Below are 19394 nucleotides of genomic sequence, written 5' to 3' on the forward strand. Positions count from 1 at the left end.
TGTTTCATTAGTGCAAAAACATGTACCCTCAAAATGGACGTAGAACCTGTCTTATTCATTTGGATTGCACAAAAGTAAAGTAGAAAATCTCCTAAGTCACTTGAACCTTACCCTCAAAGTGGACGTAGAACCTGTCTTATTCATTAGGATTGCACAAAAGGACGGTAGAAAATCTCCTAACTCCCTTGAACCTTGTCTACATTAACTTAAACTATTGAGTATACGGATGAAATCAAATACATTCGTGTATGTAGATACTAGACTTTTAAATGTAGCCCATTTTCGTATTAAATATTTGGTATTAAAAATAGATTATTACGAACTGAAAAGCATAAAAATATATGTCAAGTTGTGCCTGGAGCTGTACAGTTTAAATAAACTAATTATTAGATAAAGCAATTATCCGTTACAGATTCAAAAGGCAGCATACACTACACATCTTTCGGTTGAATTTTAAATAGTAGATCCCATAAAAATCAAATAAGAGTCAGATATTTTAGTGCAATATTGCCAAAACTATTTATATGAATAATTTAACAAGCTCTATACAGTATATTCACATGGAAAAGGGGAGCTGTGTGCTATTTAACTAAAGATTGGAAATGAAAATCAACACGTTTTATGAAAATATGTAGTATATCTGTTGGTTGTTGTTGCTGATATCAATTTATATAAATACCGTCAGACATTATATTGTATTTCTTATAATGTATGGCATTCACAAGCAGTATCCTTGACATCTCAATTGGCATCAAAGACTAAAATAACACGGTACTTTGTTGGTTTTTTTTAATTTCATGGATGAGATCTCTTTTGCGCATACTCGGATAAGGTCTCAGTTCCTTGAAATTTGAAAGTCATAGATGTGCCCTTGACGAAAATTGCGTAAGCACGTTTTTTTTCTTCTTCTGAATTGTTCTTTTCATTACTGAGAGCCAAACATCGTTTGTTTTTATACTAAAAGGCCATATAGATGACTGAAATTAGTTTCTGGTAATTTTTAAACAAATCTCTTGTCCATTCAGCGTTGTCCGAAAGGTAAAGTATATAGAGAAAGGTTGGATCATTTGGCAGCTAAATGTCAACGTCACTTGAAATCTTCTTTCGACTGACAAGCATCCTTTTCGAACAAATTAGATACTAGATACGTGACATTAGCGCGGCCATTTGTCCGCTAACATTCTCATTGTTGAGCCTTAAGATTTGTTTCAACTGTTTCACTGTCTACTATTATAAATCATCTATGCTGTTATCGATATACTTCTCATGTATGACAGTTTGGTTCTTTGAATCTCAGCAGCAAGAGTCTTGTTTTGGGATTTCAACATCTTGCGAGATGGCCCGAGAGCAGTATTTTCAGGTATTGTGAAAATGGCCTATTGTATTGAGACTGTTTTGTGTCAGTGCGAAAAGTTATGAATAGGCACATATTCGCGAGTGCACCCGTTACGAAATATTTCACCAGCGCCATAAATTTAACCAGATACTATTGATGTAGCCCTGATATATTGGTGATTTCATCTCGCAAATGTTGTTCTGCTTCGATTATTTTTTAACGTCGGCAACGTCATGGATCTCTGATGGATCTTCTATTAAAAACGTCATCGTAGAGACTTGCTGAAGAAGATGGTCTTGTTCGGCTGAAATTGTAATATTGGTATGCACTTCCAACCAAGCACTCTGTCGCATATACACCCGATATGAATTAAAGAAAACATCTTCCAGGGCAATATTTAAGCTCCTACAACTGGGTTTCCTGCGGCTGGCACATCTTTTATATGTAAAATAACATCGATTACGCTACTGTTTTGTGCCACTAACTATCGGTTTCGTCCAAAAGCGGACCCTTCTTTTCTTCATTGAGTCAATGTTGGTTTAATATAATCGCTGGGAAATATAACCTCAGTGGATTTCTTTGGCTGATTTCACTCCTGATGGTATATATTTTTCCTAGCCGTTTTCATGTGCTAATGCTATGACTCCAAGATGGCATCGAGTTGGCACTAATACATCAGAAGCGTTTATGTTTATCGGTCCTGCAGCTAGATTGAATTTCAGAGTAAATGATACACATGATGGTTTTCTAACACCACTTTGAAACTGGTATTGGTGCTCAAGAGGAACAAAACGCAATCAATGTTGTCAGCAGGTCCAACTGCCGTTGACGAATTCCCCAACACCATCACCACGGCCAGTATTTATTAATCAGATTTATTGATAATCAAAACCCTTAAAACCCCTAATGCCAGAGGCAGTCGGATACCCATCCGGATAAACACTGTACAAAAAAACAAAAAAAAAAACGAATACATGTATTTAATAAATAAAAAGATTATTACAATTTCATGACACACTCACAAATAGGCTATTTTCTTGACTTAATGCATCTTTATACAAGCACCGTAGTCTCATTAACGCATAACACAGAACTATTCTGAGTGTCTGGAGCAATATTGATCGGACTGCCAGGAGACATCCGTTAGTGACTATCGATGGCTGCACTGGTTGTGTGTGTAATAAAATAAATAAATAATATTGGTCCATTTGTTTACAATGTGGGCGTTAATGAAAAGCAATTATATTCGCGTATATCTTAACGTATGTCTGCGCATATGTACTTATATGTCGAGGGAGTATATAGTGTAGACAATACAATAATATCAATATTGTTTGGTTACTGATCGAGGTTAGAGCATCTTACCGCAAATAACATTGTTCACATATCACATGCACACCAGCCAACGTGTGAATGCTACCAAGAGACGACCACGGCAGAGGATACTGACCAAATCGCGTACGCTATCATGCACGCAAGGTTGCAAAATCTATAGTGGGGAAAATCAATGGAGTTGTGGAAGCCTATGACCTAGATAAGTAACACCAATCCAAAAAGTCCAACACAAATATTATTCATTTCTAATCTGATGCACGAAGCACTCTGCTACTTGATATGGGTATTGTGATGCATGCCGGGAAAATGTATTTGTGTTGCTCACTTAAACATAATGTTCAATACATGATGAATTCATCCATACACTAGCCATCAATTTGCCATTTACAGGAGAGTCCAATGCCGCCCATGCTGATAGGTACGCCTGTCAATTTAGCGCTATGATAACCGATTGGCGGCACAAATTCCACCAAGCGTCGAACGGAGAAACAAATAACACGTTCCCTTTTGGCTTTGTTCAGGTAACACAATTATTTTATTTTAAGCTAGATTGACGATAACCTGCAGAAAGAAAATAAATTATTATTTGCGTTAAACAGACGATTCAGATACCTATTTGTAAAATGAAATATGCAACAAACTTCTGTATCAAAATTATGGAAGGAGATTAGATTTAATATCGAATGATAAAGTTTGGCTCTTAAATTTCTTGCCTTGTCTTTATCTGCGAGACATAGGATCAGGATTTTGTTAAAATGTTTCTGAAGTAACAAAGTCCAAAATTGTGGAAAGGACGGCACAGATATTTGGACTGTAGACCTAGGAACTGATCATATCATGTCGATGCATCCTTACATTACGTGAGACTCCCGGGCAAGGTTACGTTCACTGGAAATATCGGTTATAGTTTGCTTGACGTTTGATAGTGTGATGAAACACTGGACGAAATAGCTATTGCACTTAGATCTAGAGCAATAAGCAGTGCCGTATTATTAGAGCCATATCTCTTGTTGAATCTCCGCGCTATCTCGGCGTCATTTGATTTTCTTGGTTAAGATTTCAGTTAATCTTTATTTCGTGTGTTCACAAGTGTAATTCTCTCATGAATATGTATGAAACTTGGTTCGGTCAGTATTTAACTCAGTAAGCACTGTTCATTCATTTATGTACACATTAACGGTCTGTTTGACCCTACGGCAAGATCAGAATGATTTGAAAACTCTGACTAATTGTTTTTGTCATATTTATCTGCATGGTCAGAGATTCCAACACTGTGAAGGATAATTATCATACTTGGACTGAGGAGTCAGTAAGCATTGTTCTTTTACATACATGCAATCGTCCCGTTTTCTGCATTTCGAGCAAGCACAAGGCCATTTCAATACGAACACATATGTATATCCGGAAAGGAGCATGGGAGTACACATGATTCCTCGATATATCTTCTTATCAATGTTTTAAAAGTTAACGTTACATTTATTAACTTTTCCTGTTTTACAAATAAAAGTTTTTATTTCTCTGCTAAAATACGGTAATAGAACAAACTGGTGTAAAATCTAGGTTTCATCGCTAATTCAAAGGAAACAACAATTAAAACAGTATGCATGCATCTGTAAATTAAAACGTATGATTGTAAAGGAAACTTAAGATTGCAAAAACGTATCAGTAAGAAAATTGATCGTCGTTCATATTGCGATTTCGATTAGCACAGTTACATTTATGCATATTTTAATATATTGATGTGCACTTCATAGTTGGCAGGTAATAGCAACGATACCCGTAGAATAGGAGGGTTTCCAGACTTAAGGTGGTCACAGACTGCCAACTATGGATATGTTCCCAACACTGAACTTCAGAATGTCTTCATGGCTGTGGCAATGGACCTTCCTGATTTCCCCTCGCCATATGGCACGTGCGTATACCAGTTTGGTTTAACTTTTTTCACAACCTTCTTTTTATTGCTAGGTAATATGGGGCAAAGATTATTTTTCCTCTTCTGTGATTCTCCATTTAATCCAATTAAAAAATTTAGAAACATGTTTTGCCCTATGGACGTAAACAACTATATTAGGTAATAGTACATTTTTAAGCAAATGTTTTCACATTTCCTGATTTTAAATATATAAAAGCATGAAGCATATATTTAAAAACAAGTGTCCTTTTGTTGCACTTTAACAAGTTTGGGTGAATTGCTATAGCATGCGTTATATGTCTTCTTTAGAGCTTTCGGATAAAAGTTCCATTTTCTAGGACATTTGCTTGTACACAAGGAAATCGGAACGGCAAATTTAGAACTTCTAATAGAGAAGTTATTAGCTGGAAACTCCACTGATTATATACTGTTGATGCATCTTAGAATACCAACAATATGTCACTCAACGAATGTTTCTGCTTACATAATTTGATAGTCGTTCAAAATCCTCATATTGAATAATTCTCAAAACGAAGACAATATACTTTATACTATTATCATGTGAATAATGGATAATGTCCAAGCTGTGGTTCAGGATCCATCCACGTGACAAGGAAGATGTAGCTAGTAGACTGGTGCTTGCAGCAAGGGCCGTGGCATATGGAGAAAAGGGTTTAGACTTCCAGGGCCCATTTCCCACAAAGTTCACTGTCCAGGGTTCTTCGCTAGCAATTGAATTCAGTCAAGGAAACAGTCCAATTGAAGTCCGAAGCAACTCCGGATTTGAGGTATCAATAGATTACCCTACGAAATGGTAGACTAAGAGCAGTAGATAAAGACTGTATAGCAAATAGATTTTGGGTTGATATTCAAGTTCGAACATTTTCAGGAATTCAGCAATTAATGTAGCTGCGAATCGGTACGTCAAATTGTCCTTTAAATATCCCCTAACATTAATGTTTAAATAGTTGACTTTTTTTCAATTTTATTTTCCTTACTGTTAACAAGAAAAACCTTGGCAACTACACTAATAGTCCAAGAGAAACTATTTGTAGAAGATTTGTTAAAACAAAAAATGTTAAGCAGAACTCTTCATTTTGATATTGGACGAAAGTGTTTTGGATATTTTGTTTTCTTCGTTGGGAGTGGGATATTATTTACAAAGAAACTGAACTTTCCGTATCGAGTGAAAGCGAGATCTTTCGTTGAGAATAGCGAATGCAATTTTCAAAAGAAATTACAATTCATTCTTCCTCTCGGCATGCATCCTATTCTCGTCGAGCTTTATACTCTTTGAGAACATTACTTTCTTAGCAAAGCGAATGACATTATGTCTCTCTAGGCAAATAAAGCTTGCACCTTGATGATATAAACAGTTTATCCGTCAAGGCGCTTTCATTTTTTGGATAGGTAGACACCAAAGAAATATTCTTTTAGTAACAGTCACTTAGAGGTTTACAAGTTAGAACAAGGGACGAAAAATGAATTATTGATTTGTTCGCGAGGATTTTACAAAATGGATAGACCAACAAATCTTTACAAATATAACATTCTTTGAAAGTTCGCCTTGTTATGATAAGGGTGTAACGCTTTGTAAAAATTAACTTGGTCCATTGCATGGGCATGAATTGACTCACCACTGCGTACTAGTTACTCCAGTTCTTAAACAATGCTACATGGGAACATGTAGATTTAAATGTGGATTTCATGATGACTTCTAATACAATGCATATGGTTTTACTGGGTCACCAGCAACAGGTGAACTTTTACCTCCACTACTGCAAGGAAACTGTGATAGATTCCGTACAGTAGCCAAAATATCAGTGTTTCAAATAATCAAGCATATGTTACGCACAAATGTGGACTCGAAGCTTTCAGTTTCATTTTAATGATACGAGGGTATGTAATTTTAAGTGTCTTGTTACACACTCCATAAATAAACAATACCTTTGTCTTAGCCTAAGCTAGACATTATCCTTGTAGCGGTTTACATATTTTCGTGATCCATTCATTGTCCCGTGACCTGTTGGCTCTCTTAAAAGTAAGAAATGAGTATGCATATTACATGCAGTTTATTGTTTCATACCTGCTTATTTAATACTGTTGTCAAAAATGTGTCATATTTCTCGTATTTTTAAAAGTTGTTGTGGTATATTATATGATTTATTTTGACTAAGTGTCTTCGAACATTCTACTTTCTGATTGTACTCTCTTTTGCGACTCACTGTTTCCTTCTGTTTTCTCCCAGATCTGCTGTACAAATTCTACGGACCATAACTACCAATGTCCCCTTACTAGTGGATGGTCTGTTGTAAATATAGCATCACACAGTTCATCGTCCATTACTCTTGACGTCACCTCTTGTACCGGACATGGCAGACACATTAGAGGAGTTCGGTATGCATGGCACGAGAGTCCATGTCAAGTTAAACTATGTGCGATTTACGGACGCGATAACGATCTACCTGCGCCACCTTTCAAGCATCATTTATAGGGATCATCAATGAATTCCTACCTTTTATAGTGAAAGGTGTATATCGTGTGTATCCAAAAATCTGTTTTTGGCTATAAATAAATTTGGATCCATATTAATATAAGCAGAATTTTTATTTACGTAATCTGTCGATCATTTGTACCTATTATAGTTTTCTTTCCTCCTTTGACTTGACAAACTCGACAACTTGACTGCGAAGGTTACGCGTTTGCATGTAGTGTAGTATTTAACCAAGAGCCTTGAAATATGCACTTAAATACACATCGTAGTTACATAAGTAGGACACCACGCAATCTAAATATTAAGCAAAAGAAGTGCCAGAAAAGGGTAAATATCAAACTACAGCCGCCAGCTTTGGAATTTGATTTCTACTACAATATACACACGAAATAAACCCGTTGACAGAGTTTTCATTACATTCCTAGAAAAACAAAGGCAGAATGTTAAAATAGCAACGTATATTTCTAAAATTACTCTCCTTAAGATGTATCTGTCTCTTTTTCTTCTTTCTTTCCGTATTGTTAATGTTATTGCTGAATTTATCCAAAAACTGTACTAACTGTTCATTTCCCGTCAACTATTTATTAAGGCCGCACTATGGTATTACTCATTACTAGTATAGTCTAGTATTAATTAAGTATTATGCCAGGAATAACGTAGAGATTTAGGGATTATTAAGATAATACAAATGTACTATTTAGATACTAACTTATGGTCCTTATAAAGCAGCGAGAAATGTTCTTTTTATTTTAAACCTGATCGCACTTAAAATGGTTAGATGAATTGTGGATTTTTAGGTGTCGTTTTATCAAGCCTAATAAGTGACAGAATAGGCCTACTAGATCAATGTCACAATACATCCTAGGTGACCTATGTCACAAAAACCCAGCTGAATGAATCATCAAAACTTTTGAACACAGGATCGTTATTACGAATAATTTTAAAGCTTGTAAATACCTATGTATAGCTCATGCCCAGTCTTTATCGATGCAACACAATTAAACGACACGATATAGATATAAATAACACTTATCATTTTTATACCAATCAAACGATTAATATTAAACTCCATGTCAAATAACCACGTAAAATATATACGTAAAGATGTGCTACTGTTCAATAGTGTTCTATCTAATGTGTGTGTGTGTGTGTGTGTGTGTGTGTGTGTGTGTGTGATTTGGATTTTTAACGTAGCTTTAACAATGTTCAGTCATATCGCTACGATGTCTGCAGTGTGGTAGTTTATAGTGATGTCTAGCACTTGGGCATCATGCCGCAGACATGTAGCATGATGTCCTACCAGTCACATTATCCTGACACTAGGCCGACCAGTCCTAACACTAATCTCTTAATGCTGAGCGCCAAGCGAGGCAGCTGTTAGTACCATTTTTGTAACTCTTTGGTATGACTCGACCTGGGATTGAACCCACGACCTCCCGCATCCGAGGTGGACGCTCTAACCACTAGGCTACCGGAGAGGTCGTTCTAGATAATAACAAACTGAACATACTTAGTAGCCTGGAGAAATATAATTGATTTTTAAACTGTCAGTATATACCTCCCTCGCAAGACACTCTTGTCCTTGGTAATGGAGGATGATAGCAAATCAATAATAGTCTAATGTTAAAACTTTTAGTCTCGTAACTACCGTAATGAGACAGTTAAATTTAACTATTGCCCCACATGTGTGAATGTATTTGAAGTAAGAATCTACTTAATGATACACAAATTTCGTAGTATTCATCCCCATGACAAGGGTCGTGTAGCCATCAGACTGGTGCTTGCCCGAAGGGTAATGGTGTATGGATAAAAGAATTCAGGCTTCCAGGAACCGTTTCCCACCACGTTCAATGTTCATGGTTCATCTTTGGTAATTGCAGTTAGCCACGCCGAAAGTCCTATCGATCTCAGGAGCATCTAAGGATTTGAGTTAATGCTAAAAAAACACCACGAAAATAAAAACCAAATACTTGCAAATACAGTTGTGAGCCATATACAAACTAATATGGCTGAGAAACATTCGGTCAAACGCATTTATTTTTAAGCAGATGAAAGTCTATTTTTAAATTTTGTTTCTGCATATGACCAACAGTAAACGACATTGCTGACGAGACATACAAAACATTGTTCGACATTTTATTAAATCAACATTTATCATTAAGTTGTTACATGTAGCCGATTATGTGTTGCCTTTCCTGACCATGTGCTTATCTTCGCAAGACAAATTAAGTTGTCTGCACGTAAATGCATATTCCCCATTGTCATGCGAAATGCCAAAATGGTTTGACCCCCTGCGGGTCCGGGGTTGTAGAATTGGCCCGACGTGCCTCACTACGTGTCGTAAAAGGCTAAGTAGAGGCAACCTGTTTGCCGTGGGTTGCGTCCCGTGTCGGGGGAGGAAATGTTCCTGGTAGTTGAGCAGAGGCTTTCCGATGCAATACACTACTTTTGCCTCTACTTCTCTTAGACGGGTGGTCGGAATGGGCCCGGGCCCGACAAATCGGTTGGTCACGCCGAGCCCTAGGAAGTCTTTATTTACTCTCTCACCTTCTTTATCTTTCTCCTTGTATCTCTCTCGATACCACCGTTGCCCCTATAGTCTATTCCTTTATATTTCCCTTTCCCAAGTCTTAGAAGACTTCCTAGAATTCAGTGGCTTAATGGGTCAATCGGGAGGTAATTTTACTGACCCTAGAAACTGGCGACTTCATGGGTCAATCAAAGGTAATTTTATCGACTGAGTATGGCATCTGTGTATCCCTGGCCCTTGAAAAGTATCCCCTTGTTGGGCTCCTTGTTGGGCGGGGAGCACGGGTACTGAATTTTAATCAAGCCATCATGGATAATTCAAAAAAAAAAAAGAAATCAATAAACGTACCAAAACTGGATCAGAGTCGGATGATGAACAAGCTATCAGTATTTTAAAACATCCATGAAATGTCCCCTAACATAGTATGCATGGTTTCTTGCATCCCTTTTAATTTGTTGCACATTGTTAGCTTAGCAACGAGATTAAATATCCAAGAAAAACTCCTGGAGAAGACATTATAAACATTTGTTATGCAGAGCTCTTCACGTCGATATGACACGTGTGTTTCATGAAGGTTTTACTTTTGTTTGGGTTAATGACACGGAGACTAATACTTGCTGAAAGCGACATGGCTTTTTTGTTAGGAATAGCGACTGAAATTTACAGCAGAATAAAACCAACCATTGGCAAACATGCTTTACACATCGAGGATATTACCTTCCTAGCAGGTTAATTACAGTTTGTCCCTTTGGATTAAAAAGAGCTTCCCGCTTTTTGAAATAACAATTTATCAGTAATGGCGCGTTCAAATTTTCAAACATCTCAGTGGAACAAGCACCTAGAGACTAATAGGTTCGAGCGAGGGACCAAACATAAATTGGTTGATTTAATTAATCGCAAAGATTTTAACAATAATTTGGCCAAAGTATATTTGCAAGTATAAAGCTCTTTGAAAGGTTTACATTATTCTGCTAAGAGAGCAATGTTTGGTGACTCTAATTTCACCGGAAATTACTAGGTCTCCTCTGTGGACGCGAAATAATTAATAACTTTGTAGTAGCCCATGTTATTTCTAGAACAAAATGTACTAGTTTTCTTGACAAAATTTACATTGTTTTGTTTTAATTGCAATAGCATTGCTAAACATAAGCAATGTTGTAGATATTCCTAAGAAATAGAGACATGATTTGTAGGTGGATTTTATCCAATATCCTATGATCTTTTGATGGTCTTATAAGCCTGAAAAGGGTATGCATGTTACATGCAGTTTTGCATAACTTTTCATGACTGTTTATTTAATGTTATTGTCTAGATGGTGCCTTAACTGATGTATCTTTTAAAGTTTTCGTGGCCTTTTATATGATTTAGTTTGTCTCAGCGTCTTCGAGCATTTGATTTTCTAATGGCCTCTTTCTGTTTTGGAACTAATTGTTTTTCATCTTTTCACACCCAGATTTGCTGTACACATTCTACTGACCCTAACTATGAATGTCCACTAACTGGTCTGCAATAAAAATAACAATACTCAGTTCATCGTCCATTACCTTTGACATTACGTCTTGTACCGGACGTGGCCATCACATCAGAGAAGTCCGGTATGCGTGGCACAAGAGTCCATGTGTGTTTCTTATTACCAACGAAAATAATATGGTTTCGCAGATTGCCGCTTTCATATGATAAGGAAACTCTAGTGCCTTTGAAAATACTTTTTTTTTGGGGGGGGAGGGCACCAGACAGCTGCCCCCCACCCCCTCCACTTATCCAAATAAAACAATTTTTATATGTGTGTCGTTCCCCCAAAGGTGTGTTGTTGGTATATTTAATAAAGAGAAATTGGAAAAAAGTTTTCAAATTTTTATTGGGGTATTTATATTTTGTCCCTAGTGTAATCTATAAGGTTGTTCTTCCGGGATAGGTTCCTTTCACCTTACTCGGAATTCCTTCCCTAGTTTTATAGTTGACCGGTGCAAGAGGTCTCATACGTTCCATGTGTGCTATGTGTATATATGCTATATTGTATGTGTGCTATATTGTTTTCGTGTAGGGACAGCATATAATTATCGAATTTCTTCCAGTTGTCTTATTTTATTCTCGTTGGATATAAAATTCCAACTTTTTATATATATATTTTTTTTAATTTTGAAATTTGGCGAGCAAAACGGTGCGCTGATTATTACGGGGAAAAAAGCCCTATTATATCATGTGTGTGATTCAATGTGTCGTTTCTCGCATTAATTGAAAATGAGCCTGGCTGTACTCGACCGAGGGTCCATACTTCATTTATTTTGTGTATTTCTCCCAACTCGAGCTAGCCGTTTCCTATTTATTTATTTAACTCCAAACATTTTCGAAATGTTTTTGAGTTGATTCCCACTTGAAGGGGAGGTAACTATACTGTAAGGGAGCAGTATAGTTAGAAGGCAGAAAGAAGTATATAGAAAGATAGACTCCTACCATCCTATCCTTATTTCCCTTATTCCCTGTTTTCATGTGTGTATGAAAGTGTTCTTCATGGGTGGTTTTTCCAAGCTCTTTCATCGGCCTGTTCACTTCGCGTGGCAACATGTGACATAGCCCCATGACGCCATCGTCTCGTACTTTCCCCATATAGGCTCCCTGTTCCCTTCCCTTCCTTATAAAATTAATTTGCGTAATTCTAATTTCTAACTGGATTGCATTCATATGCTTCATTCTTTATTTACATTTGTATATTATATTTGGGTTAATATACTGATTGCAATTAGGTTCCAAGCTGGGGGGCGAGTATGGAGGCCATGGTCCGATTCCGGTTACACGCTCTTAATGGGTTGTAATCATGGGCCCCTCCTCTCCTCCCCCTTCTTTTCACCCCTTGCTCTCAGTTATTTCCCTAAAACTATTACCTGATCACATGCCATCATTGTTTCTACTACATATTCAGTTATTAAATATAATGGGTTTTTTTTATCGAAATTGCCATCTAGGTATAGTATACTTTGCTTTTTATATTTATCCCTTTTGCATATTTCAGCTATTAGTTTTAATCTAGGGATATTTCCTGTTTCAGACTGAATCATTGTGTGTGTTTTACTGTATAAAAAAAATGCGTTTTTACACAGTGGACATTTTGGCGGTACTCTGACCATGTTCCGTCTCACTGCTACCTCTCCTGTCAACCACGCATCATGCATGTATTTGAAGCAGAGGCTTTGCATTTTGAGGGATCCTAGTTTCACCCAGAGCCCCCATGCTCTTTCCCGATTAATATATGGGTTTTCTTGTTCTACTTTTTGTTTTTCCTTGTAATTGTTTCTCTTATCCACTTATAGGTAAGTTTTTCATTTAAATCTCACAGCTCCTTAACATCCCTATATTTTTGTAATAATTCCTATATATTCCTAAATTTCCAAGGATCTTCTAGTTTTTTTTACTAATTCATTATTCTGATAAATATCTCGTCTATTTCTCATGAAAAACCCGAACCAGTACATATATATATATATATATATATATATATATATATATATATATATATATATATATATATATATATATATCCCCTTCCATGGTGATTATAAAATCAAGTGTCTATTTCCAATAATATTATTTTTGAAGAACACTTTGTAATTCCTGTGAATAAATAATTTTAACAAGTAAATTCCAGTCAAGTGAACTACTCGACACAGCTATATTTCTGACAAGTTCTTCAAGCACGAATAAAAAAATTTCACTAACAAGCTATTATAGTCCTCTACCTGACCTCGGGCCATTATTAACATTTTCTTAAGGAAATTATTACATAAAGGAAAATAATATCATTCTGGGAGGTTCCAATGTTCACCAAAAATATTAATTATGATTATAAGTAATTATAAGTCTATTACTAAAATTATAATATAACATGTTGCAAACAACAGGATGACCCGGGGAATTTCCAATGTTCGATACTCAGAATGATATAAACCCAAATCAGTGATTCAAGTTAGGTAAGCAATGAAGTTGATTTTCGACAAGGTCAGGTCCAGCATACAATGTTATATTATCAATAGCATATAATGAAACTTAAAAAAATAATAATATAAAAACCCAACAAACAATGCAAAATAAATATACTAATATAATCTATTTTGTTGTTTGGACCGAGTCAAGGAAATCCCAGTCAAGGGGTTATATTATTTGTCTACCCTCTAGGAAATATCTCGTGGGGAGACAATGAATTTAACTCCGTGACTGAATTCCTTATCGTGGTACAAATACAAATATATAAAATTTTCCTGACCCAGTTGTTTCCAACTAAATTAAAATGACCATGTAACCTTGCAAATTAGTGAAAAAATTCAAAACATAGTATTCATAAGGAATTATTATTACTTCTCACTCTATATGAAGGTCATCAGGTTAGGACACCTTTACAAAAATCTCAATAATTATCTAAGTGCAGCCAAGTCTTAGAAAAGGTAGAATAATCAAGAAAAAAGATATAATTGTTATGTGCTGGAAGTATTGAGCATCGAGATCTACGTGCATTTGTTTATGCTGCTTATTAAGATGAGTATGTTAATGAGGACAATTGGGCGATATGTTCACACTAAGTACACAGGTTAAATGAGGACAATTGGGCGACATGTTCACACTAAGTACACAGGTTAAATGAGGACAATTGGGCGACATGTTCACATTAAGTATACAGGTTAAATGAGGACAAATGGGCGATATGTTCACACTAGGTACACAGGTTAAATGAGGAAAATTGGGCGACATGTTCACACTAAATACACAGGTTAAACACAAGAGAAAATTGAAACGTCAAATAATTTGATAGTATTACTTTATTATCACATTTAATCGATGAATATCATATGAAATTGACAGTAAATAATTAATTGATATCTTTTATACGGTATAGTTTTAACTTTCATCGGTTCTAATTTGGAAAAAGTTAAATGAAAACCAACGATACGATACTGTGCAGTACAATATGCCCACTGGGTACAGTTCTAACGAGGTGTGTAGTGTCATCAGGAAATTTCTAATTTATGGATTTTTTTGGGAAATTTTTTTTTCAGTCCTGGAAATATGGCAAGTGTTGCTATCACTATTACAACCATACGCTATCTGGAAATCTTTTTGTGGAATAGCATGTGTATTAATGAAGCAACAACTCTGGCTGGTAAGTACACTAGATTTTATTTGCAATCGCATTATTATTTTTGATTCAACTTTAGCGGATTATGGGTGTTCGACAAAGTTTGAAGAAACCAGTTTGGCATGACACATTTCTAGTTATTGTAGTCTTTGCAGTAACACTTCAGAGTTTGGTTTGTGTGGTCAGTACTGTGTAATGCACCTGTGTCTGGAGCGCTATCAAATATCTCGACGTTCATATGCTTTTGTATATGTGTCATTTAATGTTTTGTACGATGTTATCGAAAATAAAGGGACTTTACGTTCCTTTATAGTGAATTTCTTTTTTTATATAAATACTATTGTTGTTGCTGGATTTTACAACAATTCCGTCAGGTACAGCAGAAGACATCAAGAGTTTCCTTTTAAAAGTATTTCTTGGCTGCTCGACACCATGACTGAAACGACAGGTCTGTGATAACTAGACTGAGAGAGAAAATTTAAGCTTCGCAATACTTGCAGATTTCTCTCTCCTACTGTAAGGAAACCGGCATATATTCCGTTCAGTAGCCAATATATCTGCTTTTGGAATAATATAGCATATGTTAAGTGAACTTTCGGCTTGAAGATTTAGGTGGTCATGTTACGTATCCTAATATATGCAAATATAAATATTTAGTTACACCGCGCAGAGGGGATTACACACTCTATAGAGAAAGATTACGTTAGCATTAGACGAAGCTAGTCATTCACACTGTAAGTTCTGTTACAAAAGATCTCTCTGTCAATACGTATATTCGTGCTCCATTCAATGTCTCGTGTCATATTGACTCTTGTATAAGCAAGAATATACTATGCATGTTATATGCAATTTTATTTCATATTTTATGACTGCTTTTTTAATATTGCTGCGAAAATAGGCCATAATTGATTTATTTTTGTTTATGTGTTCGTGGTAAATAAGGAGATTTAGTTTGAGCATTCGGTTTTCGACTTATCCTCTTTCTGTTTTGTGACTCATTAATTTCCTTCTGGTTGCACTTAGATCGGATGTGCACACTCAGAGGATTCCAAATATGAATGTCATATAATCGATGGATGGCCTGTTTATTTCTGTCTCTTTTACGGACCCAAAATTTCAATGTCCACTAACCGGTAAATGTTCTGTTGTAAAGATAAATCCATACAGTTCATCGTCCATTACTCTTGACATTACTTCTTGTAGCGAACACGGCCAAGACATCAGAGGAGTTCCGTATGCGTAGTACCAAGTACGTGTAAAATTAAATTCTGTGCAATTTACGGACCTGCTTAATAATCTGCCTGCACTAACTTTCAGGCATCATTTATAGGGATGATCGCCGAATTCCCACCGTTTACATTGAAAGCTCCATATCTTGCGTCTCCTGAAGTCTACTACTTTGGACTATTATTAAAGTTGGCTTAATCTTGATAAAAGTCAGAGTTTGTTGCGTCATCTGTCGAACTATCTTTTGTTTAGCTTTATTGTTCTTTGATTGCAAACCAGCTTACTTGCCAGCCAACGCTTTTCCACCTAGTGCAGTATGTCCCCCTAAGCTTAGAAAAAAATATCGCCTAGAAATATGATCTAAAATACATTTCGTATCTACACAAAATAGACCACATAAAGCTATAAATTCACTAAAAGACATAAGAATATAACATGCCAAAAGATATATTTATAAATAGTTTCTGTTCTTTGCATGGAGGATTACACGATTAGAATTTATTCTACCGACCTAAAAAAAATGTTAATACTAAAGTACAGCCGCTAGCTTTGACGTTTGGTTTCGTTTCTGCAAGAAAATACATATAAAATCAACCTACTGACACCCTTAAAATGCATTCCTAGAAAACAAAGGCGGTTAGAATAATAAAGTATATTGCATAAACGAATCTTATTACATTACTTCTGTGTCTTTTTCTTCTTTCTTTGCGTATTATTAATATTTTTGGTCAAATCATTCAAACTGTTGCCATCTTCCTTTTCCTATCCACTATTTATTAAGGTAGCACTAAGGTAGTACTTAGGTAGTAATAATCAAAGATTGATGAAGTATCAAGGGCAGGAATAAGGTAGTAATTTAGGAATCATTAAGATAATAATATTTTATTAAGATACTATGTTCTGTTCGTTATGTACCAGCTAGAAAATTGCGTTATTTTTAAACTTACTCCTAGATAAAAGCGATACACTAATTTCTGTATAAGTGTATATTTATTAAGCTGAATTAGTCACCGTTGCAATGTATGTGAGTTTAGGCTTTATCATATGTGAGTGTGTGTGTGATATTTTATATAATCCTGGTGTAACAGAAGATATATTTGGTGGTGAAAAGATTCGATTGATTAGGAAAGAAATAGTGCGAACAAAGTAATGATCGAGATCTATATCAAAGTATTATCATCTATTACACCCTATAGTAAAATGAAAAACTATAAGCCTTGTTCATTCTCATATTAATGCAAATTCTTTACAGGTCTGATATTTGTATCTTCTATGATCCTTTTACTTTATCTTCGTCTTTTGCTGTCAGTTGACCACAGCTATTAGATGTGATTTGAGCTATTCATCATTCGGACTATACTTTAATATAGTGCAAATAATTCGCATTGGACGGATAGTGAGTAGAGAGCAGATAAAAACAAAAACAAATTCAATTAGTCGATATGGCAATATTCTGGTTGCATTTCATATTAATTTTGGTTCATTAGGCTTGCTCGTGCGATTGAAATGAGTGTTTGTAAATTGATCTTTTGGACCGTAGTAGTGTTATGAATATTTACTCCTAAACAAAGAAGCAGAATGAAGCAAAATTTAAATAGTTGTGCAAAACAAAAATAATTTTATTTTCTAAGTTATAAAATTAAAAGTTTAAAGAAACGTGCAGTATTTTTAATTAAATCCGACTGAGTCCTAAATGGTTGCACACAAGTCCATAATAAACGAGTGTTCTAAATGAATTCGATACTCCCGAATGTGTTCATGTGCCAACAGTCTTGATGTATCACAATGACATTGTCCAGAACACCTTTAAATACGTTCAGAATAATCCCAGAATAATATTTCAGTTCAAAATCATTAAGCACTTTGTGATTCGTATGAATAATTCAAAAATAGATCCTGTCAAATTATATCTAAACAACATTAAACACATCTATAGACTGATATTAAAACAAGAATACGGGCAAAAAGAATGAATTAATTAATCAACTCTCAAGTTTATATACATCATTGCGGCCCAGCATTGAATAATTTCCTATTTAATCCATGTCGCAATAATTACTAGGTGACCTATGTCACAATATCTCATTCCGGATTAGAAGCCACATGACAGAAACATCTACTTGTTTATTACTAAAACTTGTACACAGGTACGTTATTATTTCGCACACCTTATTCTAGCTTAGGTACGATCTATATTAATGCATGAATTATAAGTTTCCACTAGATTCAAAAGACATCTATACAACTACTGTCATAAACTGTCAAATCCAACGTTTTCCAATCAATAAATAATTTTACTATAATTAATACATAACCACAAATATCACAACTTCCCAATTGTCTGCTAATCGTACAATTGCAAGGTTTGTCCTCATTGACCTTCCGAAACGTGCCGCCAGCATGTCATGCCGTGAAACTATACAACTTAACCACCTAATACAAGGAACTATTTTTACCACGCTACTTCGGCCTGTCAAATCATGATTTTGAGGGGCCCCGAGTGGCCGAGTGGTCTAAAGCGCTCTTCGTTACGGATCACTGCCATCTCACCTCTGTCTGCGGCGGTTCGAGTCTAAGATTCAGCCAATGTGGGCATGTGAGAAAGCTTGCCAGTAGCTTCTCGTGGGTCGGTGGTTCTTTCCGGGGTTTTCCTGGTTCTTCCTCCACCATTAATACTGGCCGCCATGTATAGCCTATCGTGTGCTGAAAATTGGCGTTAAACCCCACAACAACAACAACATGATTTTGAGCCACATTTCGCCTGTAACTCGACACCATATTTATCACGATAGAAACAATTAACGTCGCCTGCGGACGAGGGAACAGTCTCTTCTTGTTGATTCCCTTGTATGATTTACCAGTCTCCAAACATACATACAGTTCCTGGAGTCACGCGATCAATTAAAAAAATTAGATTTTGATAGAGACCACTGAACGCCAGGGAAACTCATGCTGCTCTGACTCGATCTCACCAAATCTAAAGCATGGCATCATGGAAACTCACGAACACTTCACACAGTGACATTTGCCCCTATCAATTGGCTATTTATTTCGGTATGCGGACTATATCCTCAGCACCGACTTCCCATAATCAAGCAAGTAATCACAAAAATCTAAGAAATCTATATATTGAAGAGCGATAAACAAATGCTCATACTTCAGATTTATTACAATATTGCTTTATCGCACAATAGCTTCAGTTGTATCATCTCTTCCTAAGTGTTGTCACCACAAAGGAATCAAAATTTGTGAAGAAGAAATGCCTTGCTTGGCCAAAACTATTTTCTTGTGCAAACAATTTCCACAAAGAAGCACTTGGATTAAGCCTTTGGAACAATGTACATTAATATTGCTGCAATACATTGATGTCTTATAAATGATTTCGATATGGATAACGTTGACAAATCATTTCAACGTTAGCTTTCTTCTACTGAT

General features: G+C 35.8%; 1 protein-coding gene across 1 annotated transcript in view; it reads left to right on the forward strand.

The window, feature by feature from the left end:
* Positions 1-7180, forward strand: part of LOC149792241 (uncharacterized) — a 53069-nt gene extending 45889 nt beyond the window's left edge. Inside the window, exons 15-18 of the mRNA XM_089969548.1 lie at positions 3062-3192; positions 4426-4583; positions 5179-5371; positions 6832-7180. Coding sequence (XP_089825674.1) covers positions 3062-3192; positions 4426-4583; positions 5179-5371; positions 6832-7077 — 728 coding nt within the window. The 3' untranslated portion in view covers positions 7078-7180. The remainder of the gene's footprint in view (positions 1-3061; positions 3193-4425; positions 4584-5178; positions 5372-6831) is intronic.
* The last annotated feature ends 12214 nt before the right edge of the window (positions 7181-19394 follow it).

Source organism: Sinohyriopsis cumingii, chromosome 9 (genome assembly GCF_028554795.1).
Source record: "Sinohyriopsis cumingii isolate HCF-2022 chromosome 9, ASM2855479v2, whole genome shotgun sequence".
NCBI classification, from domain to species: domain Eukaryota; kingdom Metazoa; phylum Mollusca; class Bivalvia; order Unionida; family Unionidae; genus Sinohyriopsis; species Sinohyriopsis cumingii.